At 53.3% G+C, this 26,028-nt stretch overlaps 1 protein-coding gene across 3 annotated transcripts in view; it reads right to left on the reverse strand.

Annotated features, from left to right (window-relative positions):
• The window catches only part of DAGLA (diacylglycerol lipase alpha), a 52,032-nt gene that overhangs the window by 20,469 nt on the left and 5,535 nt on the right, over window positions 1–26,028 (reverse strand). For all 3 annotated transcript variants that reach the window (XM_074231327.1, XM_074231326.1, XM_074231325.1), the window contains exons 2-8: window positions 9,703–9,841; window positions 9,240–9,451; window positions 9,053–9,154; window positions 7,901–8,039; window positions 5,679–5,766; window positions 2,468–2,602; window positions 1,292–1,369 (exon numbers count right to left, since the gene is read on the reverse strand). In XM_074231327.1, coding sequence (XP_074087428.1) covers window positions 1,292–1,369; window positions 2,468–2,602; window positions 5,679–5,766; window positions 7,901–8,039; window positions 9,053–9,154; window positions 9,240–9,451; window positions 9,703–9,797 — 849 coding nt within the window. In that variant the 5' untranslated portion in view covers window positions 9,798–9,841. The remainder of the gene's footprint in view (window positions 1–1,291; window positions 1,370–2,467; window positions 2,603–5,678; window positions 5,767–7,900; window positions 8,040–9,052; window positions 9,155–9,239; window positions 9,452–9,702; window positions 9,842–26,028) is intronic.

Genomic DNA, 26,028 nt, shown 5'->3' on the forward strand with positions numbered 1-26,028 from the left:
GGTTCGGCCCAGCTGCCCAGCCAGGGCCAGCCACCTTGAGGCCCAGAGTGAACCGCGAGGACTCCTGAGAGCGGTCACATGGGCTAGGGCCTGAGGAAAGAGAAGGGCGAGCTGGTGAAGACAGTAATTGCGTTTCTCTAATTATCTCTGTGCAATGAGGTCGCGGAGCCTACAGAGACGCGTCCTATTGCATCAATCTCGGGATTAATGATTTGGGGACAAAAGCATCCTCCCTGTGCTGGACTGATTTTGGTAACGGTCTCAGAGACCGAGAGAGGGAGTGAGGGAGACAGAACAACTCGGCGAGTGGATCCAAGGAAAGCCGCTGCTGTGGGCAAACAGTTAGACAGAGAACTTTAACCCAGGGAGGGGCTCATGGGAGGGGTCTGGGGCAAGGCTTCTGCCACGGCACAACCAGACCAGTCTCCTTCAAGGGCCAGAGGCTTCTTTCTCTCTAAAATAAGGAGAATGAACCCATGGCTCCGAGGTCCAGGGAAGGTGGCCCGACCAAGGTCTCGCAGCGGGGGAGCGTCCGGAGGTGGGGTCTGATGAGGGGTCCTGGGCCCCTGCAGGACAGGTGGGAGGAGATGCCCTCTTGCTATTAGAAGGTGTGTAACTGGGATCCTCCTGGTCTTGCCCAGGCCTCAGGCGGGTCTTGGGAGAGGCAGCTGGCCACAGGCCAGGGGCTCGCACCTCCTCCTGCCAGAGAGCCCTGGGCTAGAGGAGAAGCCAGCGTCTCCTCACAGAGAATTAGTCACCTTGGAAAAGTTAAAAAGGGGTGATTAGTCATCTTGTCAAGTTAACTAGGTAGCTCCTTAATCAGGGCCCCAGAGGGGTGGAAACATCCCTGTCTTCTCTGTCTGCTCTTCAGGAATGAGTGGAGAGAAGGCAATTAGCATCTTTGTGTGTGGAAGGAAGCTCCCGCCCAGGGAAGGTGCCGGCTGGGTGCCCGCCGCCGCAGGCTCGTGTGCCTCTAGACGCTGTCTCCAGCGGGCCGGACAGTGGCTATTGGAGGGGCGGGCTCCACGGCCACCCCGGCCCATGGCAGAGCACCACCAGGGGGATGGTAGCGGAGCTCCTCTGGTTCTGAGCACACCCTAGGAGCTTAAGAAATTCTGGCCTGCCGGAGATTGCACCCAGGGCCGGGGAGCCTGCTAAGGTGCAAGGAGCAAGGGGTCGCCCTTGTCCTCCATCAATACGTCCAGGGTGGAGGGACAATGGCTGAAAAGCGCCTGTGGCGCGGGGTATGGGAGCTGGCCCCCAGGATGTGGCTGTGAAGTTTTGGACTCACCGAGTTTTTCAGGTCCAGATACTTGGTGTTTCTGGTCACGGGCATCCCAGACAAGAAAGCCAAGATGTCGTTGTTGGCCTATAACAGAGGCCCAAGAGGAGGTTAAGGGGGTCAGATGCATCAGGAGGTGCCTGGGCCCCAACCCTGGCTCTGCTCCTGGGAGGCTCCTGCTGGCTCACCTTCCCAATGTCCCAGGCCCTGACTCCCCAAAGAAAAGCAAGGAGCAATACCCCAGGCTCTGCCCGTTAACCATCCCTGCCTAAGGGATGAGGCCTTGGCCTTGACCCGAGCCTGGCCACCTTTTTCTCATCTGATATCCCACAGCTACGTGTCTCAGACCCCCTGGAATCTCTCACTTCCAAAGGCTTAAACCATCTGGGCCGGGGGCGGGGCAGGGAGGGGTCCTTGTCCTATCTGGGATCTGGGAAAGAAATACTGGAAGACAAAAACGGGCCAAGCCAGGTGAGTTGGGGGAGGAGACCCAACCTTGGAGCTGGAACAAAAGGACCAAGGGAAGCAGGCATGGCAAGGGCTGTCAGAGGGCCACTAGGACCAGAGACAGCAATGGGGAAGGGGGGCACTGGGAAGCAAAGAGGCTCAACCCTGTGTCCTTGGAGAGTCAGGTCAGGATTCCAGAGTCTCAGGGTCAGCCAGGTTGGCCTCAGCCCAGCAACAATTCTCTCGACATTATTCCCCTAGGCCATACCTGAGGCCCCCCAGTGGCTGGGAAGCCACATTAGCTGAGGCAACTGCTCCACTCTGGGGGAGTACACCTGGGGGGGCCAGGCCTCGATCTGCAGAACAAGCCTAACCAAGCTCTTCCATGAATCTCTCATGTGGCCCAACATCCCTGGTTCCTCAGACAATCCTTGACGTCAAGGGCTCTCATCTGTCTACGTCCTGGCTAAAATAGGGCACCCAGAGCAAAGCTCTACCCTGAAGTTCCCCTGGCCAGGCACCAGGCTCCTCAATGTTGCACAAGGTCCTGCCTTGGCCTTTGTGGGAGTCGTGTCACACTGTTCCCTTAGTTTGAGCTTGGGGTCCTCTAAGACCTTCAGATCTTTTCACATGTATTGCTGCCTAGCCCTTGTAAATGAGGAAGGCAGGGCTTTACCCTGTAGAGGGTGGGAGAATGGGGGGACCAAGAGGAGGAGCAAGGAGGCCTGCAGCGCTCACCTCGTCCAGTACCGCACTGCGCTTGGCTCTTTGCCGCTGCCTCAGAAGCACCAGTCCTGCGATGATATCAGATGGCACAATGTCAAGGTCCCGGAAAAACTCCGCAAAGAGGTAGGCGATTTCAGAGTAGGCATCCTGAAAGATCCAGAGATGAGGATGGGGGGGGCACAGGCGGGGAAGTGGCAAGAGAGGAGAGGGGCTGGGGCCACTCCCATCTGCAGTCAGGCCTCCACCTGCCTTCTTCTCCCCCCCACACCCCTCCAACCCCCAGTTCAGCTCATAATTCATCCTGCCAGACCCAGGAATTTCCCCCTCTCCTGTGACCCAATAGCTCAGTGCATCATGGTCATCTCCTGACCCCGAGCCTTTGCCTTGACACCCCAAGTGCTCTCCTACCTTCGCTGGTTTCCTTCCAGAAGGTGTGCCATCTCTTGCTACCTCTCACAGGAGGCCTTCCTGGCCCTCCCACTGCCAGGAGCCTCCCCATGAGATTGCCTTCCAATCACCCTCATTACTGGGGCCACTCCTGGGGCAGAGGCTTGACCCCTGCCTGAGACTGTGTATACACCCCCTCCCCCAGTGACACAGGGAGGTCCACCAGAGCAGATCCTCTGCAGCCCCGTGGCTTCACGTCTTCCCTCCTAGGACAGGTCTGCCCCATACCCCCCAAAGCTTGGGGGATCTGGGAAGTCTCGATCTGTAAGCCCCAGCCTTGGACTCCTCCTCTCCTGTGGTGGCAGGCAGGGCCCTGGACGAGCCAACCTCTCCTTCAGGATACAATCCTTCACAATGACCCCCGATGCTCCTGGCAGCGTCCACACTTAGGGTCTGGCCACGAGGTTCAGTCTTGTCAGTGACCGTCCCAGGCTTCTTTGCCAGGGCTCTCGGACATCAGGCCAGGGCTCCTCTCCCTGCCTGGCCCAGCACAGGAGCTGAGGCCAAGGACTGAGGACCGACGATCTTCCCTTGGATGCCCCTCATACCCCCAACTCAGGAGGGGCTTCCCTTGACTAGGCCTATGCCTCGACAGCACAAGTCTTTAGATTTAGAGCAAGGGCTGAAGATGTCAGGTAGGCCAGTTCTTTCCTTTAACAGAAGAATGGAATCCTAAAGAGGTCAGGTGGCACGCCCAAGATCCCACTGGTGGTCAACTGGAGCTGTCTTTTTTTTTTTTAAAAGGTTTTTGCAAGGCAGTGGGGCTAAGTGGCTTGCCCAAGGCCACACAGGTCATTATTAAGTGTCTGAGGCTGGATTTGAACTCAGGTCCTCCTGCTGCCAGGGCCGGTGCTCTATCCACTGGGCAACCTAGTGGCCCCAGGAGCTATCTCTTGAGATACACGGTCAGTCACGTGCTATGCTGGCAGGAGCTCCAGCACCAGGGCACCCAGGGGGTTGTATCACAGGAGGGTGGGACCATCTGAGACAAGGCTCCTCCTCCCAAACACTGTCAGGAATTCATCCCATAACCAAGCCTGGCCAGGGCTCTGGAATCTGCTTCCAGGCTCTTGGGGCCGAGGAGCTGATGGGAGCTAGGCTGGGGGTCTCCATGATGCTGGAATCCTGTCTCTTCTCAAGCGTCCCGCTGACCCAGGCAGGGCTGGTTCCGTCTTCCCTATACAGGCCTCCAGTGGAGGCTTTCCTCTGGACTTAGCCAAGCCAGGGGACCTGGCTAGGCTCCCTCAGTCAGGAGAAGACCTTACTCCTGGGCAGCCTCCTCAGCTGTGGCCCACTCTCCAGCCAAGCATAGAGCCAGAGCAGCAGGCTCAGAGTGTGCCCCCTGCCAGGCTTGCTCCAGGATCTGGACTCCATAGACAACCAAGGAGCCTCTACCACCTCTACTGCGACATTCTGGGCTTTTCCACTGAAGACATTCTAGTGAAAATTGTCTTCTGGCTCCACTACTAATCGGGGGCAACACGTAGTCTTCCCTTCCCAGGCCCATTTTTCTCTCAGCAGAATGAGGTCATCCTCCTTTACAATCCCTCTCAGATCTTACATTCTAGGTTCCGGGTCCGAGGTCCCCTCCCACCTCCGATATCTTGTGTTCTGCATTCTAAGGCTCCTTCCTTCCCCTGCCATTCCATGTCCTATGGACTATCAGAATGATCACATGAAGCCAGTTCACAGACTTCCAGGTCTAGGTGTCATTCTCTGAATTTTCTGAGGCAAGGCCCCTCTCAGCTCTGACCTCTGGCATCCTCTATTCCAAGGGCCCTTTGAGCACTAACTAAGACCTCAAGTCAGAACACAGAGCCTTGGGCCAGAAGCTAGGAAGATCTGTATTCAAATCTAGTCTCAAACATTGATGAGCTGGGTGAGATTACCTGGGCAAGTCAACTCACCTCAGTTTCTTCATCTGTAAAATAGTGATTCTACCACGTGTAAAGTGCTTTGCAAATGTTTAAGAGATTTAAAAGTGCCTGCTATAATCAGTATTAGTATTCTCTGGCCTCTAGCTTTGATGTGTTGGAGACGCCTACACCCCACATCAGTCTCCTTCCCCAGAGCGCCCCACACCAGTCCCGGCGCTGCTGGGTCTCTCCTCATGGTCAAAGCACTTCATCTCTATCATACTTTACACACTTCAAGGACCCGTGACTTCATCAGTATGGGTTCCTTCCACTGACACAGATCACTACCCCTCTACACCGAAAAATTGGTCACAGGTGACCAGGCCCGGTCATGAGCCACTCTCTCCTTTGCTAGGCTGGCCAACAGTCCGATGAAGGAAGCCCAGTCTGACACTGGGTCTTTTCTAAGGGTCTCCACTGAGTTGCCTTGGGGGTCAGGGATCACATCCACACCAGTAGATCTCTGAAGATGTTAGGGGAAGAGTGTCTACCGATGAGGGCCAACTAGGTGTCACAGTGCAGATTGTGGGGCTTGGAGTCAGGAGGACTTGAGTTCGAATCTAGCCTTAGACTCTTATTAGACTCGTGACCCTGGGCCAATTTCTTAGCCTCAGTTTCTTCAACTATAAAGTGGGGATCCTCAGCACCAATCTCTCAGACTGAGCATGAGGATGAAATAATAAGGAAGGAGAGCTGGGCTGCCTCCTTTGGCAGGTGACATTCTTTCATGCCCAACCATGGAGAAGCTTCCAAGATACAGGCTCTGCCCTATGGGGGTCCTGTCGGCCCTCACTCAGGGAGCCTTTGCCTGCCCTCCCCTCTGAAGCTGATCTGAGGGAGGGAGCCTCTCGGGAACTTACCGACTGGGAGTCCTTTGTCCGCGTACAGCAGAGGAACACTTTGAGCCGACGGGACCAACTGGTGGCCTGGCCCTCTTCGAGGCGATGCCTGTGGGGTTGGCATAAAGGAGGGAATGTTAGGGGGTCCCGAGAGCAGGAACCCATTACTGATCAGACCCAGGCGGAGCCACACAGAGGCTCTCAGGAAGATAGCTACTGCCCGGGCCTCGTCTGTCCAGAATGGAGGCTCTGAGGATGACCCTCCTCTGTGAGGCGCCTGCTGCACCAGGAGGCTGGAGGATGGGTTGCATGCAGACATTGCCAAGAGCCCCTAACCCAGGAAACCCTTAGCCAGAGTGGCTGCCAGGAAGCTCAGGGCATGACCCACAGGTTTTGGTCTCACCACTGGCTGGGGGCACAGGGCCTGTTATCTTACTGAGGAGAAAGAATAGAACCTTCTCCTCTCTCCATTATGGCAATTCTTCATGTCTAAAGGAGATCGGGCACCATTTTGACCAGGCTCCTGCTGGGTATGGGCTGGGACACTGACCTCTCTGCCCCTGACCTGGCCCCACAAACCCACTATCACCCGACCAAGCCCAGGTGTCCTGAGGCTCTGACGGATGGGGAGAGATTGGTCTGGCAAAAGTACCACCTGAAGGCCAGAGAAAAAAGCTGACGGCACTCCAGGCCAGGAGGTATGGTGCTTAAGGGCACTAAATAAAGAGGCCATGGCAAGGGGCAACAAAAATAACCAGAAATCTGTTGGAGAGTATCATTGATACCTGGGAGGTCAGTGAAGGCAAGTGGTCACTGCCCAGCCAGGGCCAAGGGCTGGAGGCCCCTGACCATCCCACTCTGGTCAGTGGGGCCTCTCAGCTTTCAGCAGCAGCTACCCCCCACCCATAACTGCACAGCAAAGAATCCAAAGGTGTAGCTATTTCTGGGAGGGTGTGGCCAGAGCTAGGACTTCAGAGTCCTCCTCTTGGATATCCCCAGGGTGGCCAGTGCGCCAGGAATGCTAATCAAGGGGCTCTGGGAGACCAAGAGGTGACCAAAGGGCTACCCTGCTGGAGACCAGAGCCAGGTCTTGAATGGATGTGAGGGAGCTGAGAAACATCCTCCAGGGAGGTGGGGGCCTTCCTGGGGTCCGCCAGGGGCCCAAAGCCTCTCCAGCTCTGGCTTGGTGCTTGGCTAGAAACACTAGGGTTACTTGCTGGCAGGAAGGCCGCACCTGTCTGGGCTGCCTGTGCTCAACGTTCCACTTTCTGTGACCCGGGATCCCAGAGCCCAGCACGAGGTGATGGGGTGGATTCCAGGACTAAGTCTGGACCCTGATCCAGGGATCCCAAAGCTCACCCAGAGGCAATCCATGGGCACGGAAGCGTTAACAGTAGCCAGAGGCAGCTGTGGCCAGTGGAGAACTCCAAAGCCACCAAAAAGCTTTTTAATTAAAATGCTGCCAACCACAAAGCCCCAAGCTGCGAGGGAGCAGACTGGGCATCTACAGCCCCACAAGCCATTAAGATGAGTCCAAGGGCTCAAGAAACCAGGAGGGCAGAGGAGCTCACCAGACACCCTGTGCCCCTTGCTGTGGCCCCAGGGCAAGACATGTGAAAGGGATCGCAGGAGCTGCCACCAGGTGTGATGAGGGAGGCCGGCAGGAAGGACCTGGACTAGGAGGGCAACCTTCTCCTCCTCTTCCCTCCTCCTCCTCCTCCTCCTCCTCCTCCTCCTCTGGGATGGGAGCATTCTAGCTGAGAGGCCAGGTGGGCAGGCCAGACCCTTGCTTGGACAGGGCTGAAGTTGCTGCTCAGGCCACCCCTCCCTAGGTGGGCTTGCCTCTGGACCTTTGTGCAGCTATGGTTTCTACCTCCTCTGCCCTCTGCATCCTCTGCTCGAGCTTCCTCCTTTTCAAGAAACCTGGGGCAGAAGCCCCTTCCTTCACGGAACCCTCCCTGATTACTCCTCAGCTCCCAGAACCCTGCTCTTCTCTGTTCTTTTGGCACAGGTTGCTGGATCTACTTTGCTGCTTTGTATCAGACAGAGAGAGAGAGAGAGAGAGAGAATGACAGAGAGAGGCTGAGGGTGGGGAGGGAGATAAACACAGAGAAAGAAAGGTGGGGACGGAGAAGGAGAGAGGCCTGCCTCCCCTTATGTCTCTCCCAGAGCAGGGGACCCCCTTGGCCCTGTCATTTCTCTCCTTCCCCTGAAGTCTCAGACCCCAGACGCTGGTCACTGACCGCAGATTGTAGGTCCGAAGATTCCGCTGCCTTCTCTTGGTGGCCCTCAGTTTGACAAAGGTCCTTCCAGTGGGGTCGAAGACACACAGGACGGTGATGCAGACACTCAGGATGACGACCCAGTTGCAGACGACCATCCCTGTGGGTGCAAGATCAGGGAAAGGCAGTCATGGTTTATCTGGGGGTCTCCCTTCTATGGGGGCAAGGAAAGTCTAAGTCTATCCTGACCATTCCTGATTCTATGGAGGTGGAATAATAATCACAAGGATGGGGTCTCAGACCCCTTGGGGGCTGGTGTAAGAAGGAAGAAATTGAGGGTCCTGACCTCAGAAGATGGATGATGAAATGTCCTTCCCTCCTCCTGTGGGGGAGGGGGTGGTGGGAAGGGAACGAGACACACCTACTCAGTATAGCATGTTGGCCTCACTGACTTTTCTTATGGAGAAGGCAGCAAGAATCAATAGCATTTTTTTTTAAGTTGAGGTTCAGAGAGAGTGACTTGCCCGAGATCACCTAGTTATCCAGGGTCGGAATGGAGAGTCCAATTTGGGGCCCCTTCTTCTCTAATACAGCTGCCAAGAGGCCCAGAGGCCCAACTGCCACTGAGAGGAGGTCTACATGACTGCTTAATAATGCCTACTGGCCGACTGACTCTGCTAGGAAGCAAATAGCATTCTCCATCTTGCACTGAGGAGACGCTAGGAAGTGTCTGAGGCTGCATTTGAACTGAGGTCCTACAGCGCTCCAACCACTGGGTTACCAGTGATCCCAGGCTCTGGTAAGCAAGGAGATCTCCTATAGCATGGCCCAGGGAGGCAGGAGGAGGGACAAGAGACACCCCGGAACACTGGCTGGGTCCCCACTGCAGGAAGGAAGGTTGCATGGAGTCCCACCGATGGGGCTTTTGGGGTCCCTGTCCATCCTCTGGCAGAACTGGGCTAATGACTGAGAAGTGGGTTTAGTATTGGGGAAGCTGGATTCAAACCTTCCCTGTGAGCCCTCCTCCTTCGGCCTCAGCCTCCCTGCTCAGTTGCTGAGGTTGCCCCAGCTATGACCCAGGCCCTCGCTGACCCTCTCTGCCCGTCAGGAGCTGACACGCTTCAAGGAGGCACGGGTTTCTTCCCCTCGTGGGTGCCCAGGGCTGGGACCTACCGAGGGTGACATTCTTGGCAGTGACGTCGTTGCAGGAGGTGTAGTAGTGGGTGAGCCAGACGATGCCCACGATGGCGTAGATGAACTCGATAAGGAGGATGGCTGCCAAGAGAGTGCACCAGCATGAAATGCGGGGTGATGGCAGGGAAGCAGGGTGAGGGGGTGGGGGGCTGGGGGGCCGCCTTACCCAGGCGCACGTAGAGCACGTACTGCATGGACTCGCGGGGCTCCGTGTAGAGGATGCCGCCTCGCATGCTCAGCCAGATGATGGCCATCTCAGCAATCATACAGCTCAGAAGGATGCCCAGGTAGCCGCGGCCGTGGTCCACCAAGTTCAGGGAGCAGGCCTCGTCCGGGCTGTAGGCCAGGCCGAAGAGCACCACCGAGAGGACCACGAACCTGCCGGGCAGCAGCGGGTGGGATCGGCGGGGGCTGAGGAGGGGGAGGGCCCAGGTGCTTTGTGGGGGGGGCAATTCCATGGCTTTCCCTTCAAATCCAGGAAGCCTCTGACTCTCCTCCTTTGAGAGCAATTTGAGGACAGACAGGAGGTGTTCTGAGTCTGGATTTCTAAGGGGGCCTGCGGTGAAGGAAGGGGGCTCCCATCCCCCACACCTGTCCCGGGACTCTCCTCAGGTGTCCTTGACACTCACCAGGTTGTATGGAGGAGGAAGAGAAAGATGGCCGGCAGGACGAGGTCATCACTGCCCACAGACCAGCGCCGGCGGAACACCACGATCCCTGGCATGGCGAGCGCGTCTGGGGAGGTTCAGCAGGAGCGACGCTCACCTCCTGCAAACAAGCAGAGGGCCACAGGGTTAGCAGCCGGTCGTCGGCTAGGTAGGCTCTTCACAGGCCGAGCTGGCGGCACCCGGTCATTGGCTGGACCCAAGGATGGGAATGGCAGGCAGGTCTGGACAAATTGCTCCATGGAGCTGGGGCAGCCGCCGCTCATTCCACTCAGTTCAGAGGTTTGGGAGGCAAGCAGGAGGAGAGTGCCCCTCCGAGGACCCCATACACCCTGACCCCCTGGAGAAAGGGCAGGAACACAGATAAGGTGGTCTACTATGGGGTCAGGAGGGGCAGAGAGCTCCTTTGCTGGCTCCACCAGTGATTCAGTATCCCTCTCCAGAGCTCCGGTTTCCCCCCAAGAAGGCAGACTTAAGCTACCGCATCACAGAATCCCAGGCCGCTGGGCTGAGTGGACCCCATGGAACCTCTGATCCAACCAGACAGGAGACAAAAGATGGCTGGGCTCGGGCCTCACTACTCTGTTTGAGTCTAAGGGGTTCCCCGGGCAGGTCTTTGGAGAACCCATGGGGTTCAACCTCTCCAGCAGCACCCCCCTTCATACCTCTTCAAACTGGGTCCAAGACAATCAATGGGGCAAGTGTAGAGGTGAGGACTCACCCCTGAGTACAGCAGAAGGAAGCCAGGGTTTGGAAGGGGTTGGGATGGGTGGGGAAGCCTCCCTAGCCGAGGTCAGGAGAAGAGATCCCTGTACAGGGCAGGGAGCAGCCAGGGAAATCTGACATGCTATCATGGCATTGTGTCCAGGGGCAGCGGGTCCTCCGCTCATGAAAACTGGCATCCCATGGAAGGGAAGTGGTCAACTCTTCAGTTTGCCATTATGGCCCTTGGGTGGGCAAGGGGACACAGGATGGGTGGACAGCTGCTCAGCATCTCTGGCCGAGCCAAGATCCTCTCTCCCTGGCACAGCTGCTTCATCTGAGTGAGCGGGCAGGGCAAGTCAGGGTCGTGCCTCCTCCTCCTCCTCCTCCCAACCCCCCCTCAGGAAGTGACATCATCCCACTCTCTCTGAGGAGATTGAGTGTGGATGCTGGGAAGAGAGAAGGATGGAGCTGGCATGGTGGGGGCAGAGGGGGCCTGACCCTGGCCTGGAGATCCCCCTTCTTTTCCAGGAGGGCTCTGCACAGCTGGGGCTGAGAGGCCTGGGGCTCTGGTGGCACCTGCCTTCCCCAGAAGGGCCAGGGGCATTGATGCAGAGAGAGATGCTCTGAGGGCCACACCCCAATGAAGTCTAGGCAGCACTGGATGGGCTGGACCAGAGCCAGGAGCCTCCTCTCCTCCAGTCACACCAGCCTGCCCCCAAAGGGGGCACACACCCACACAGACGCTTCCATGACCACTGTTTACTTTCTATTCTGTCTGGTTATGTTAACTGAACCTCATATAACAGATGGAAATGAGAGACACTGGCACTTTCTTAACACACCCTTTTTTCCAAGGGGATACTCCCAAAAGGTTCACTATGATCTTGGGGGGACCATGGCTGAAGCCCCGGATACAAACAACCAGCCTCTGGAGCTCTTGCCAGGACCCAAGGAGGAAGAGAACAGATGGGAGAGTCTGCCTAGCTTACTGCCCCCTGCCCCCTTCCCCCTACAGTACAGGCCCTGCTCTGACAGGGGTGACTGCCAGAAGAGTGGGCACATACCACATAGGTGCCCCTAACATTGCTCTTTGGGAAGGACCCAAGGAGCTGGCACAGTCCAGGTGGGGCTAGAGTCTGAAGCCTCAGGCCCAGGCTATGGTGTTGCTCCCATTTACCTGGGTGACCTTGTGCCAGTCCCCTTCCCTTGAGATCTAACTCCTTTGCTAGGGTCTCTTTTCCCCTGGATTGCCAGACCCTCATTAGACTCACTAGCCCTGGTAGAAAAGAAGTCCCATCCACTCCTTCCTCTGATGCCCAAGAACCCCCATGAGTGATTCATTCCTCTCAACTCAACATTCCCCTCTCCCTTGGGCCCACCTTCCCCGTCCCTGCCCTCACTCCTCCCTGGCAGAACACCAGCCTCATCCTCTTCTCTTGCCCTGCAAAGTCCCTTGGGCCACAGGCCCGGCAGAGCTCATACCCAGACTCTGGGGCCCAAACAGGAAACTGTCTCCTCATTTCCTGGCAGGCGCCTTGGATCATGTCAAAGTCAGCCCTGACTGAAGGGGGTGACGTCTTACTTGCTAAGCTCCTGGCACTGCTATCCACCCCTGCAGCTGCACTGCTCAGGGAGGTCCAGGGTTTAGAGGTAGCAGCCCTTCACCAGTCAGTGTGTGATGGGCATCTATCTGCTCCAGTGGATCCACACAACTCGGAGCCACTGGGGAAGGAGACACACCTCACTATCTTGGCATTATTTGGGCCACAGTGGGGGGTTGGGATGGCATCCCTGGGCAGTGTCCTGGGAGAGATGGGGGAGATGGAGGAGCAATTGCATGCATGATCTGCCCAAGAAGGCTCTTCTTTCCCTGGGTGTGTGGGTAAGAGCCACCTCCTCTGGGGGCTCGGCCAAGAGGGCAGAGGCAGCCCTCCCGCTAGGTTTGCTTCACCCAGTTTCCCACAAGAACCAGGCCTGGATTCCAATAGCAGGTCTGTCTCTTCCTAAACACTGGAGAAGTCACTCAGTCTCTAAAGGCCTCAGTTTCCTCATCTTGATGAAGCTGAAGCCTCTCGGGGTTGCCCGACCACCTGGCCCAGGGTGGGAGAAGGGGGCATGGCTGCTTCTGGGTCACTATTGGAGGGTCCTTCTCTCCCACCGATGCCACCTTTCCTGATTCATTCTTTTAGGAAAAGTGCTGCCTTCTCCCCCTCAGATTTTTGTTTTTTTTTTTTTTAATGTATACAAGTCAGGGAGGAATGATTTACTAAATCCTTAAAGTCTGGCCTGGGCCCAGATCATCTTCCTAACAAGAGGAAAAAAGGTAAAATGGTGCTCATGAGAAGGTGTGTGAGAGACAGCCTGGCCTGGGGTGGGCCGGGAGACCCTGGACAGTCACACTGGCCCAGAGGGGCTGACCTGCCCACACCCAGCCAGGGGAGTTCCAGACAGAAAGGGGATGGCACACATCGTCTCCTTTCCAGTTCTGCCAGAGTCACCACACACCCCTTTCTCTGGTTCATGGCTCCCCAGCACTGTTCAGTTCCTCCAGGAGGATTGGTTAAAGGTCAACTCCAGTTTGGCCCCAGTGCTGGGTCCTGAGAAGGCTCAGATCTTAGACCTAGAACCCAAACCCCTCATTTTACAGAAGAGGATTCGGAGGCCCCCAGAGAGGGTGACTTCCTCAGATCATGTGTCAGAGGACGGATCTGAGGTCAGTTCTGGCTCCAGAGGCCCTTGTCCACTAGGCTCCATCCACTGTCCTCCCAAAGGGAATGTCTATTCTCCAAGAAGATCTGTCAGAGGAAAATGGGAAAGAGGTGCCACATGAATTGAGGGCCCTGGTGGGGTGGGGAGAGTGGTCCAGGATGAGGTCCCACACCCAATGAGATAGAGAGGACAAGCAGCGGGTCGGCCTGCCCGTGGGCCGGACCATGGTGTGAGTGACGAGGGTCCACCAAGTTTTGGTAAAGGGTGTCCAAGCAGGACACTGAATCTGACCCTGGAGGCCCCAGGGAGGAAGCACTAGGAGCGTGGTCAGCCACAAAGGACCCAGTCCAACCTGTCCTTGAGGAACGGTGTGCATGGAAGGATGAATCAGAGATGGGCAGCCCAGCCAGGTGAGACGTGCCCATGGCCTCACCCAGGCTGGGGCCAGCAGGGAGAGTGTGAGCCTCTGGTCAATGTCTGACTGACCTCAGCAAAGCCAAACGCATGCAGAGGCCCGGCCTCAGGTATTGGGGTCAGTCCTGGCTGCGCCCCTTCTCTTCTGCTTCCTCCCTCAGCCCCACCCAGCATCGGTGGGTGCGGGGAGCAGCATCCCTCCCAAGGAGACACTTCTGAATTTCAGGGCTGGGCTGATTCAATCAGGAGGTGGGCGGTGGGGGGTTGTCTTTCTTTCTAGGTGCTTCCTTTCTAGGTCACCTTCCAGGATGCCACAGCTCACAGGGAATCCACAGATGTGGAGCCAACTCACTTGATCAGCTCCAGGGAGTTGGGAATCTAGGGCACAGTGAACTCGGGCCCCATAAAAGACAGTGATGGGAGGTGGGGAGATTCCTCCCCCTTCCCTCTCCCCACCTCTGACCTTGAAGCTGGTAAGTTGAGTCAAAACCGTGTCCCTGCTTGTGCTGCTCTGTCCAGACCAGCTGAGGTGGCCAGGGGGGTTCAGACGTCAAATGGGAGTTGGCCCGGACAACTTCCAATGGAGGTGGGCAGGGGGAGGGGGTCTGGAAGGAAGCAACTCCCCACCCCATTCCTCCCACCATTTTACACAGAAAGAGAAGAGAGACAATGAGAGATTTGTCCAAAGGATCACAGCTAAAAAGGATTTGAGAAAGGATTTGAACTCAGATCACCCCCACTCCAAGCACAGTGCAATCTCTCCCCCATACCACCTAGGGGTAACCTTTCTTGGGAAGCCAACCCCTGCATTTTACCCTTGAAGAACCCGAGACCCAGCAAGGGAAGGGGGCATCCAGGTCATCCAGCAGGGGCCAAGGCCGGGGTATGATCACCCAGCCCCTACTTCAGAGTTCTCTCTGTGACAGCCCACATATTCCTGGCATCCTCTTCCCACTCCATCCACCCCTCAGCAGAGTCACCCTAGAGAGACTTCTAGGGAGACGAGTGAAGGGACATACAGACCCCTTCTTTCCTAAGGCTTCAGAATCCCAGTGAGCTCCCACACTGTTAGGCAAGGAGCTCCTTCCAGAGCTGCATAAGATCCAGGCAGCCCCGCACCCCTCCCTTCCTCAAGCCCACCCCCTCTTTTACTTTGGCAATCCAGTGGTCTTTCCTCAGGCCTCATCTGACCTGGGTTGCAGCTGATTCTTCTCTAATTCTCCTTCCTCTGGCTACTCCTTCTTAGGTTCCTTTGTGGCAACATCCCTGCCCCACCTCAAACTGAGGGTGCTCCCCAAGGCTTTGTCTTGGACCCACTTCTCTCTCCTTGAATGCCCAACAGCCCCCCCCATGTCTATACAGATGGCTCTGGGGACTATATACCCAAGCCCAGTCTCACCTCCCCCTCCAAACTTCAACTCTGCTTCTCCAACTGCCTGCCTGTCCTACAGATGGCTTCAATCCAACCTGACCAAAACATCCTTGCCCCCGGGCTCTTCCCCCTCCCTCTCTCACCCTCCAGTCAGGTGTGAGATCTTACCAACTTTTCCTCCACAACAGCTCTCGTGCCAACTACTCTCTCACCCATCCAATGCTTTAGCTTTGGCCTCCATCACTCCTTAGACAGAGGACCACAAGGACTCCCCAGCTGGTCTTCCCACCTTGTCTTTTCCTCCTCCCACCCCCTGGGCCCTGGAAAGCATCAGCTCTTCGCCTCCCCTCACAGGATCGCTCTTGTCTTTCAGGACTCCTTTTAAGCACCAGCTTTTACAGGAAACCTTTGGATACCCTCAGCTAGTAGGCGCCTCCCTCTCAAACCACCATTTGTATTGACTTGTATTCCTTGTTAGAGTTAGTCTGCATATAGAGATTATATAAATATCTCTATCTCTATCTCTATATAACATCCTCTTAGCAGACAGGATCCCCTAAAGCCACAGGAGAGCCTGTGAGGCCCAGTGATTAGAGAGAAGCAGGCTTGAGGACAGGAAGACCTGGGTTCCAGACTGCTGGGTCACCAGGGGAAGCTAACTTTCAGAGAAGATGGACTTGCCCTGGGAGGAGGAGTTTCTTCACCTGCCAAGGAAACAGGTCATTCCCTCTAAAGCTCTAGGAAGGGAACTGTGGAGGATGAAGGGCTCCGAGAATTTCTTCTATCAAGAGGAAGGGCCAGAGTCACTTGGCTACTTTATTTATGCACATAAGACCAGAGGAAAGGACACCAGTGAAGAAATGCTGAGTGAAGACACAACCTCTTCCTGTCCTGGACACAAGAGAAGCATCATCTTTAACTCTTCCATCTGGAAAGGCCTTTCTACTTTCTACTTTGCACTTTGTGCAAATCAGTTCATCCTAGACTTTGAAATCAGCAAACTAGGTCTTTCCCCCATCTTGGAGATGAGGAAATTCAGGCCCAGAGGAGTTCAGAGACCTACCCAAGGTCTCATAGTTAAAGTCAATAGCTATCAAGGCCAGCTGCCTCCCAATCCAGTGGGTGTTCCACTTGGCCCTCTAGCTCCCTGGGGGATTATTGTTATCATGAAGTCCTTAGGACTCCCATTAAAGTGTTCCAGAAGCTACTGAGGTGGAGGCAGCCCCAAGGGGCCTGTTTTCCTTCCTTTCACCTCCTTTTCTCCCGCTCCACCCTCATGATGTGCTGGGGTGAGCAGCCTCGCCCAGCAGTGAAGCCGGGCCTGGAAAGACATGGGCCTGCAAGAAGGAGGCGAGGGAGGTGAGAGAGAGAGCACGCGTGGGTTTGGGGCCTGAAAGCTGTTGATTTTCACACATCAGATGGGCTGGAGCAGAAGCTGTGCTGATCTTGCCCAGGGCTGAGTCCAGATTTCAGTACAAGAGGGACCTTTTTACAGAGTTTCTCTAACTCACCAGGCCTCTCACATCAGGTAGTGGAGTCAAGCAAGATTTTCTGGGAGTCAAGATTCTACCACAAAGAGCTCCAAGCCACCCAGAGGTGGCTCCTCCTTTCCCTGGCTCTACCTTCAAGGATAATGCCTGGGACCTTGGGGAACCACCTCTCAGACTCCTAGCCCCTCTCCCCCCAATGGCCGGGTAGAAGGTGAATAGGAGCCAAGACAGAACAGGGAGACTCCCAGCCTGTTGGGGGTAGCACCTCTGAATTGGCAAGGCCTGGATGGCCATCCCTCCGCAGGAGAGCTAGGGGCCGGGTTGCCACTCCAGCTTCTCCCTTCCCGAGGCTCCACTCCTCTTCCTCACCACAGTTCCATCTAGTCCCCAGCTTCTTGTTCTCACGCTAATTATTTTGCATTCGTCTACACTGAACTGAATTTGCCATCTGCTGCTGGCCCAGTCATCGACACCAGCCAACTCTGCTGGAATCTGGCGCTTTTGTTTCCTGGTATTTGTTCGGGAAATGAGGAACATATTGTAGAGAAACGAGAAGGGTCTATAGAGGTCCTCTGGTTCTTCCCCTGGAGCCTTTTCTCTCCTCTTCCGCCCTCCCCTCTCTTCTCCTGGCTCATATTCCAGGCTTGTGGCCCAGTTGGTTTCAAAAGATTCAAGTGTTTCCCATGAGGGGCTGCTCTGGTTCGGGAAGCCAACAGACTTGTTTTCCATCAAGAAACATGTCTTTATCCTTTTGGCCTGTCCTCTAGCTCTGAACCATCCTAATTCTCTCCACCATAGGGTCCACCTATATGGATACAGTCTAACAGACTGTTGTCCCATTCAACAGCTCTTTGACTCAGTTATCATTTAAAACCCTTTCCTTTGAGGACCACTGAGAAGGGCCTCCAGAGCTTATCCAGTCCACTCCCTGATTACCAGACAGTCCTACAATTAAATATGCCATAGAGATAAGGACCTAGATTTGAAAATACTTTAGGGAAGGAGGCTCCCATTTCTCTTGGTAACCAAAATGAAAGGGTTGTCACTTGGGAAATGATATATGGTAGTGAACTGAATCCCACTTTCAGGAGCCCAATCATTTCTGGGGTGACTGAACATCTCTAAGTATTTCTTCTGCCCTTGTTTTTCCCTTGGAAGTGGTGAAAGAAAGCTGATTAATATGACTGAGGCACCCTAAATCCCACTTTCAATGAGGAGGCTTCTTGATTAGGTGAGAGTGAGCCTCAGATTGGAAGAACAAATGAATGAACTCCTTCCAAAGATTTTCTTCTGGAGTCATCTGGATCATGGGCCAGGCTACCACAGGGTAACTTTAATTAGGGATGGGCTCAAAGACCCCCAGGACTGAGTAGCTAAATTTTACATGTACTTGCTACTGCCTTACCATAACAATAATAGTTGTCCTTCATATCTGAAGAGGATCATGCCAACCAAGTTAATGGTGGCATGACTTGCACATTATGTTTATTATAGTGAGGGTTAAAGATGTCCTAAATTTGCCCTGTCTTTTTATGAAAAAGTTCTCAAAGACGGGCTCTTGATCTGGCCCAAATGAAAGAGGTAGAAGGAAAGAGGGCAATGGGTCAGTTATTAAGGTTCAAGGAACACTTCCAACCCAACATTTCTCTAGGAAATGTACAGGAGGTCTGAGAGCCATCAGGGATATCAGAATCCAAAGGTTGAGGAGGTCTGGTGCCTCCAGAAGGTTCAGGGATCAGAGAAGTTTAGAAAATCTGAATGGGCAGATCATTTCAGAAAATTCTTCTTTCTCTCTCCTGTGATCTTTCATGCTTCAAGAAGACTAAGACCACTTTCTCCTGCCATTAAGGAAGACAAAAGGCACCTGATCCCACTTCTTTAATTTGAAAAATGAGAGGGAACCTCTCTGGCCCTTGCAGTGTTGCAGCTAAGCAAGTCCAGTCCCTTTGGCCTTCTCTTGTGCAGCTCATTCTTTAACTCTTTTCACCTCTGAATTCTTTCCATGAGCCTCAGCAAAAGTCTTTTGACCCATTTGGGGCTGTTTGTCTTTCCCATGCCCATCATCCTTGCAGTGTGGACTCAGGGCCGTTTCTCTTCTACTCCTTCAGAACCACACAGAAAAGTATGGTCTTAGAGATCCAGTCAACCATCCATAAAACCTGAAGCAGGAGAGGGACTAATGGGTCCTCCTGCAGCCTGAAATCTGCACCCCTTGGCCAAGTTGCCCTCATTCTCCCTGCCTTCCCTGATCTGTTGCAAGGAGTTCTTTCTCAGAGGTAAGAGCATCACCTGGCAGACCAATGGCTTCTGCCTTCACCTAAACCAGAACAGCCTCCGGCAGCCTCCTCTGCTGCACACCCGTTCTGAGCTTCCTGTCCCACCCTGCCACCCCTGGTGGGGAGTTATCATCCTCTCATGGTACAAAAACAGATCTGCAGATATTTTCTCCCCAGATGGCTTAGCGCGTCTCTCTCCACGCTGCTATGGAGTTGGTAGATTCCCGGCCCCCTAGCCAGAATTACCGGATTCTTCTTTCTTCTCTGAGAGCATCACGGTGTGCTGGAACTCTCCCCTGCCAGTTCCCTGGGGGAAAGGTGAAGTGGGCACACCTCTCCCTATCTTCTCCCCCCACAACTGTGACTCCTTGGCATTACCACCATTTGCTTTCTGTCTGAAGGGCCTCTGAGTCCTACTTATTTGAATCTGGTGCATGAGCAGCTGTGTCAAAAGTTTCACAAACATGCACACCCAGGCGAGGGGGTGGAACAAGCCTCCAAGAGGCCTGCTTCCTCGGGCGCCTCCTCACCAACCCAGAGCCCACACCAGAGGCTCAGGCGATCCGGTTTCACTTGAACCTATTCCTCCAGGCCACGTGGAAGTGGGGATCAACTGTCAGTGTAACAGGAGCCCCTTCTAGGTGGAGGATGCTGGTGAGGGGAAGGACAAACCCGCCCTGTTGCCACAGTGGTGAGGAGCCTTCAGGCCCAGAATGCCAAGAAAGGCCCTGGCTGGTGGTGAGGAAGAGGGTCAATCCAAGAGGGCTCACCTCCCACGATGCCTGTTATTGACCCTCCAAAGGACAACAGTGCACTAGCATTTAATGAAGAACTGAGACATGTGGAGCCTGGTTTGATGTCTGATTCCAGCAGATTTCCTCAAGGAAAAAAAAAATCCATCGACTTGTTTCGCTATCTCTAGTTTAGAACAGTGTTTTCGTCTCCAGTCCCAGGAATCCAGAGGAGCCTTCCAAAGGCCCAGGGGCCACTTCGGCCCCTCCATCAAGGGCAGGATATGAAGACCCTTTGCTTCTGCTGAGGCCCCTTCAACTGGAGAGTATGATGGGGTCTTCCAGAGGACACGGGACTTCCCCAGTCAGGCAAGCCTAAGGGGAGCAAACTTGGACGTGCTGCCTGGGAGGGTTGAGTGCTGCTGCAGCCCCTCTCTCATCACAGACCTACTTTAAGATGAGATTTGGGGGTGTACCACTCTCCTCTTTCCCGTCTCCCCCCCCGACTTTCCAAGTCTTGGCACTGCTGTTATCTCCAGGCCTGGGGAGCAGAACCTCTCCTTCCCCTGGCTCTCCTCAGCCTCCCTCCCAGCAGACTGACCAAAGCTACAAGGGTCCTTCAATCCAAGTAAACCTCCTCAAGAAGGGTTTTGAGGTTCACACCAGCTGGCTGCCTCCTGCACAACTCTCCTCATCTTCCATTAAGCCTGGTCTAGAAAAGAACCCTAAGGACTCTAGTACCTGCTTGCTCCCACCTCTCCCTGGGAGGGAAGATCCCCCTTTCCCCACAGCTCTCCATCACTCAATGACCTCAGTGCTGATGAACAGACGTCTTTGCTGTACATTCCATTCATTTAGGGCCATCCAGGGGGCAAGAACTTGGATCTATGGGGGCCCAGAATGGGTGATGGGGACAAGAGACCAGGTATGACGAGGACTGGTCAAAGGAGCCCACAATGCTTAAGCTCCAGAAGTGGGGACTCATGGAAGGCAAGAGGCTTGCCATGATAGAAGAACAAACCTCGTGGCTCACAGGACCTGAGGGCTGGATTCCACTCACTGACACAGAAGGAGACTGAGGCAGAGGCAGAGGCAGAGGTCCCTTCATTGGTGCTTTCCATAGGCTCTAGACGCTGCCTTGGGAAGTGGGCCCCATCCACTCCACTCAGGGAAGGGATGGCTGCGACTGTGTGGTTGCCCTCAGGGGTGCTTCTCCAGGACCACCACCATCTATGCATTAAGCCCCTGCTGGTTCCCAGGACCACCACCCTGGTCCTCTGGGCTACAAGGAACACACAAAGAGCAGCCCTTCCCTTGAGGAGCTGATGTTCTCACTGCCATTCCCTCTGTTCACCGAGGAGGAGTGGAGCAAGACGGACTCAACGTTCTTTCCAATGGGGGACTCTGGGATCCAGCAGGCTCGGCCACTGAGTTCTCAGCCTCCCCAAGGACAAACTCTGCTGGCACCCAGGTGAATAAGGGGTAGCTACTTCTCCCCTTGGGCCTCAGTTATCCCTTCTCCACAATTCCCTGGTTGGGGTGTGTGTGTGTGTGTGTGAAGAACCCCCAGGTTCTACCTAGGTTTGAGTTTGCTAATCCTGTGGGGCTGGCTCCACAAGTCGGCCAAAGCACCTGTCCTAGCAAGACATCCATACTCAATGCTCAGACTACCTGACCCCTTCATAACATAACTGTGGGAGAGATGTGTGAAATGTCACTGCCAGCAGGGCCCGCCCATGATCCCACAGCACTAGCTGGTGGCTGTGGCACTAGGGTGCCCGGGGGGTTTCTGGGTCTAGAAGGGGTCTTGCCCCCAGCTAGACAGCACCCTGGAAGGCCCCCTTCTCCAGGGCTCCCACTGCCTCATTAGGGAAGTGGGCTGATTCACTCAAGGTCACAGAGTACTCACAGGGCTCCAGCCAACCCCAGGACCCTCCTGGTGTGACCGTCATCTGCCCTCTGCCAACCTCCCAGGGAGATTATGAGAACAACCAAGAGAAAACACAGGCTTCTTTGAAGAAAGACAGAGTGATCTCATTGCATCCCTTTCTGCTAGGTCAGGACCCTGGGGCAGGCGGGGCCTGGGAAGGGTCTCTAGGAAGGGGGATTTTTCCTTTTTTTCTCTCTTGCTCAAGTAGTCTGAGACTAACTGAGACAGGATCCGGCCAGAGCCCGGGGAAGAAAGTGGACAGGTTAGATCCTGGCCATTGCCACATGACACAGCTCCCCCTCTAGCTCTGGGGGCCCAGGCTTCCAGCTCTGCTGCTCACCACACTGAACTCCTTAGAGAGAAAAGGGCAAAGGCATCTCAGGTGGCTCCAGTCGTGCATTCATCACCTAGCAGGGAAGAGGGTGGGCATCCCCCATTAGGAGCCATGGGCATGAGGTACAGAGCCAGAAGGGAGCTGCTCTCCCCTTTCCCAGCCCCTCCCCATCCTCCACCCTGGCCTGGTCCTGCCCCGACTGCAGCCCAGAGGCTGGGGAGCGTCATCTGCTGCCACAGAGAAAGGTTTCTTAAAAGCATGAGACACTGGTCCTTTCTTTGCAGCTGGGTCCTGTCAGGACTCGGTGGTCTGGATTGCCTCCCCCACCAGCCCTGGAATGGTTGGGGTCATGGGGACAGCAAAGCCACAAGCAGAATCCTGTATTCTGCCTGGCTAGAGACAGAAGCTCCACCAGCCAGGGAAGGAAGTGCTCAGAAAAACCATTGAGATCTTAGCGTAACCTGGGGAAAGGATCCCCCGTCCACCTGGAATAGGGAAAATCTCCACAGTGAAGGGCAGAGGTTTTAATCCTCCATTTACAGTGTCCAAGGGGGCTGCAGACTCCATGGTGACATCTCGGTTGGCCTCCCAGCATCCCTGAGCCATTCATCTGGACAATGCTATGGATGCCAGCCCACAATCCTAGGAAGGTTTAGGTGACTGTAGTGATCTCCCTTGAGAAGAAGAGGGGACATTTGTGGAAGGAGGATGGCAGAAGGAGGCTCCCAACCCACTGAGAGAGCCAACAGCCTCTGCTCTTGGCGCCCCTTCACTGGGCAATAGGATCTGCCCACACTGTTGAAGACACCCCCCAAAGGACAGACAGACGCCTCCCTGTCTGCCAGCTGCCTGATTCTGGCAAAGGGGAGGGGTGAGGGCTGGCAGCTCACACAGAAAGCCAAGAGGTCCAACACCCACCTGGGATGAGGGAAGATTCTGATTCAAGATGCTTTCATCTCCAGGAGCTAAAGGGGAGGTCACCAGAGGAAAGGGAAGAAGCTGGCTACTATGTGATGCCTCACCGAAACACCTTTTTGATTCTCCAGGCCTCCAGTCCTCTGCCCTACCCTCCAGGTGACAGCCCTTCAGAGGCTACTCTTGTCTTCAGGCCAAACATCCTCTTCCCCTTCAACACAGACCCAAAGTCCTCCATTTCGGTGGTCTCCAGGACCAAACCTAGTACCTTAGATGGGCTCTGAGAAGAGAGGAGCCAAGAGGAATGATCTCCAGCTTCCCTCCAAGCAGCCCAAGGTGGAAAGAGTCAGTAGGGAGATGGAACAACCCAGAAAACTAACCCCTCGCTTCCCTGGAGATTGGTCTAGTCCAGCCTCTCCCATCTGGTATTTGTAAAATGGATTTTTTGAACCCAAGCATCAGACTTCTCATTAATCTCCATAGATTTCTCCCTTACTAGATTTGGACCAACAGAGAGAGACAATTACAATGGATAAAAGAGGGTTTTAATTACACAGGATTTAAAAGCTTCTACAAAAACAAACAATGCATCAAAGAATAAGAAAGGAAGCAAATGACTTGAAGAAAATATTTGTATTAGATATTCCTGATAGGGTTTTTAATCAGATACTGAGTGAAGGGAGCAGAACCATGAAAACACTGTGAGATGATCAACTATGACCTATGCAGCTCCTCTCACCAGTTCAGAGCTAGGACAACCCTGGGAGACCCACTATGGTCAATGACATCCACATCCAGAGGGAAAAAAGTATGGAGTCTGAATACAGAGCAAAGCAGACTATGTTCCCTTTTTTAAAACATCTTTTATATTTTCCCCTTAGTTCTAATTCCTCTTTCACAATATGACTAATGCAAATATGTTAAAAGGATGTATATTGTACAACTTTTACCAGATTGTTCACTGCCATGGGGAGGGGGAGGGAAGGGAAGTGGGATAGAAAAATGTGGAACTCATAAATTTGCAAATGGATGAATGTTGAAAAACTGCCATTGCATGTAATTGGAAAAATAAAATTTCAATTAAAGAAAAAGAATTTTTATCAGATCCATTTGCATAACTAGAAGAAACAAAGTCATTCCCAAAGAGAAGTAGTTTAAAAGACATGGACAAAGAATAAAGAATCACAAGTGATTAATGGCCAGAGGTTGACTGATCAAAATATCTAACAGGAGAAAAGTAAACCAACACAATCCTGATATACCTCACTCTTAGCAAAGATGACAAAAACGGGAATAGTCAGTGTTAATGGAGTTGTGAATTAGAAGCATCATTCCAGAAAGCAACTGGGAATTACGCAAATCAAGTGAGATTCCACTACTTGAGCATGGGCCTCAAGGAGAGTTCTCTGACCAAAGAAAGGTTCCATCAATACCAAAGCAAAGAAGTAGAAACAACAGAGATGCTCACTGACTGGTAACTGACATATTATTCATTACATGAACTAAAGAAATATGGCCTTGCTATAAGACACCATGGTGATGATGAACACAGAAAAGTACGAGAAGCCTTCCATGAACTGATGCAGAGCCAATAAAACAAAAGACCCCAAAGTAACTAAGAATATAAAACAGTAGAAAATGAATGTTAAGAAATTATCAAAAACAATCCTGACCCCCAAGAAGAGACATAAGATGATGTCTGAAAAGATACCAAAAAGGGCCCTGAGTTGGGGAAGACATAGGAGGGATAGCGAAAAATGGCAGATAACAGCAGTCTTAAGTACTGATCAATTTTGCTGAATTTTTTCTTCCTGGAAAAAAAATGTTATAAAGAAGGGCTAGGAGAAGAAGTTAAGGAGAATACAGGGGAAATCTAGGCAATGTAAAGACAAAAGCTGTCAACAAAGATGGGCTTTAAAAGTAGGTTCTACCAAACTCAACATTCAAGCATGTCAAGACCCTTTTAAATTCTGACTCTTGTCACCCAGTGTGTTGTCCATCCAACCTGGTTATCTGCAAATGTCATTCTATGATACTTGGTCCAAATCACTGGCTTGCCCACAATTGGTGCAGATCCCTGAAGACCTCCAGCCAAGTCACCACTGAAGCATGACCAACTGCCTGCTTTTGATTAGAGTTGTTCACCCAGATCCAAACCATCCAATGAGATTTTCATCTACTCTGCAACTTCTGATCTTCTTAAGAAGCCCAGGAGAAACTTTATTAAAAACCTGCATCAATGGCATTTCCCTCCACTAGTCATTAAAAAATCCAGTCGAAAAAGGAAATCAATCTAGACTGGCCTGGCCGGTTCTTGGACACCATGTTGGTTCTTTGTAGTTTGTGCTCCCTATTTGTTTTTCCAGATGTCCATTAACCATCTCTTTATTATCTGATCTAGATTTTCCCTAGGCACTGAAATCTAATTCATTAATCCAGTTTGTAGACCCTGTTCCATTTCCATTGACCGTCTCTGACCCTTGTATATCTCTCGTTTGCCGTGATCCTTCAATGGCCAGAAATCACATTCAACAACCCCTTCAGACTGTTTCCAGGTTGGATTGGCATCCCCAGAATTTTACATAGTGTTTAGACAAGGTTAGTGGAAAGACCACTGGATTGGGAGTCCAAAGCCCTGGGCTCAAATCCCAGTTCTTCTATTAACTTTATGTATAGCTTTGAGGAAATCTCCATTTTATCACCTGTAAAATGAGTATTGAACTAACAGTCTCGAAGGTCCCTTTCTGCTCTGATTTCATGATCCTATGAACTTAAGGCCAAATAAATGCTTTCACTCCTTCATTTATACCTAAAAATATAATCCCATGGGGTCAGGAGAACTGAAATCATTAAATGCCACAAGATGTTCCTTGTTGTTGTTGCTGTTGTCTGGTCATTTCAATCATGTCCTGACATTTTTGTGGCCCCATTTGGAATTTTCTTGGCAAAGATACTGGAGTTGGGGGTGGCTAGGTGGCGCAGTGGATAGAGCACCCTCCCTGGAGTCAGGAGGATCTGAGTTCAAATCCAGCCTCAGACATTTAATAATTACCTAGCTGTGTGGCCTTGGGCAAGCCACTTAACCCCATTGCCTTGCAAAAACTAAAAAAGATACTGGAGTGGCTTGCCATTTATTTCTCCATCTCATTTTAAGATGAGGAAACTACAGCAGAGCAAAGTTCAGTGACTTGTCCAGGGTCACATAGCCAGTAAGTATCTAATGTTAGATTTGAACTCAAATCCTTCCTGACTTCAGGGCTGGAGCTCTATCCACTATACCACCTAGTCATCCACAGATGCTCCTTCTGTCTCTTTGGATCTTGGGCACCAGCTCCCTCCTCCTTTTTGTTGTCATTTTTGATGCAAAGGTCATGGCAAGAAAACGGAGGAATTGAGCAGGTCTGTCCTCTCTCA

This window comes from Macrotis lagotis, chromosome 3, assembly GCF_037893015.1.
Source record: "Macrotis lagotis isolate mMagLag1 chromosome 3, bilby.v1.9.chrom.fasta, whole genome shotgun sequence".
NCBI lineage: Eukaryota > Metazoa > Chordata > Mammalia > Peramelemorphia > Peramelidae > Macrotis > Macrotis lagotis.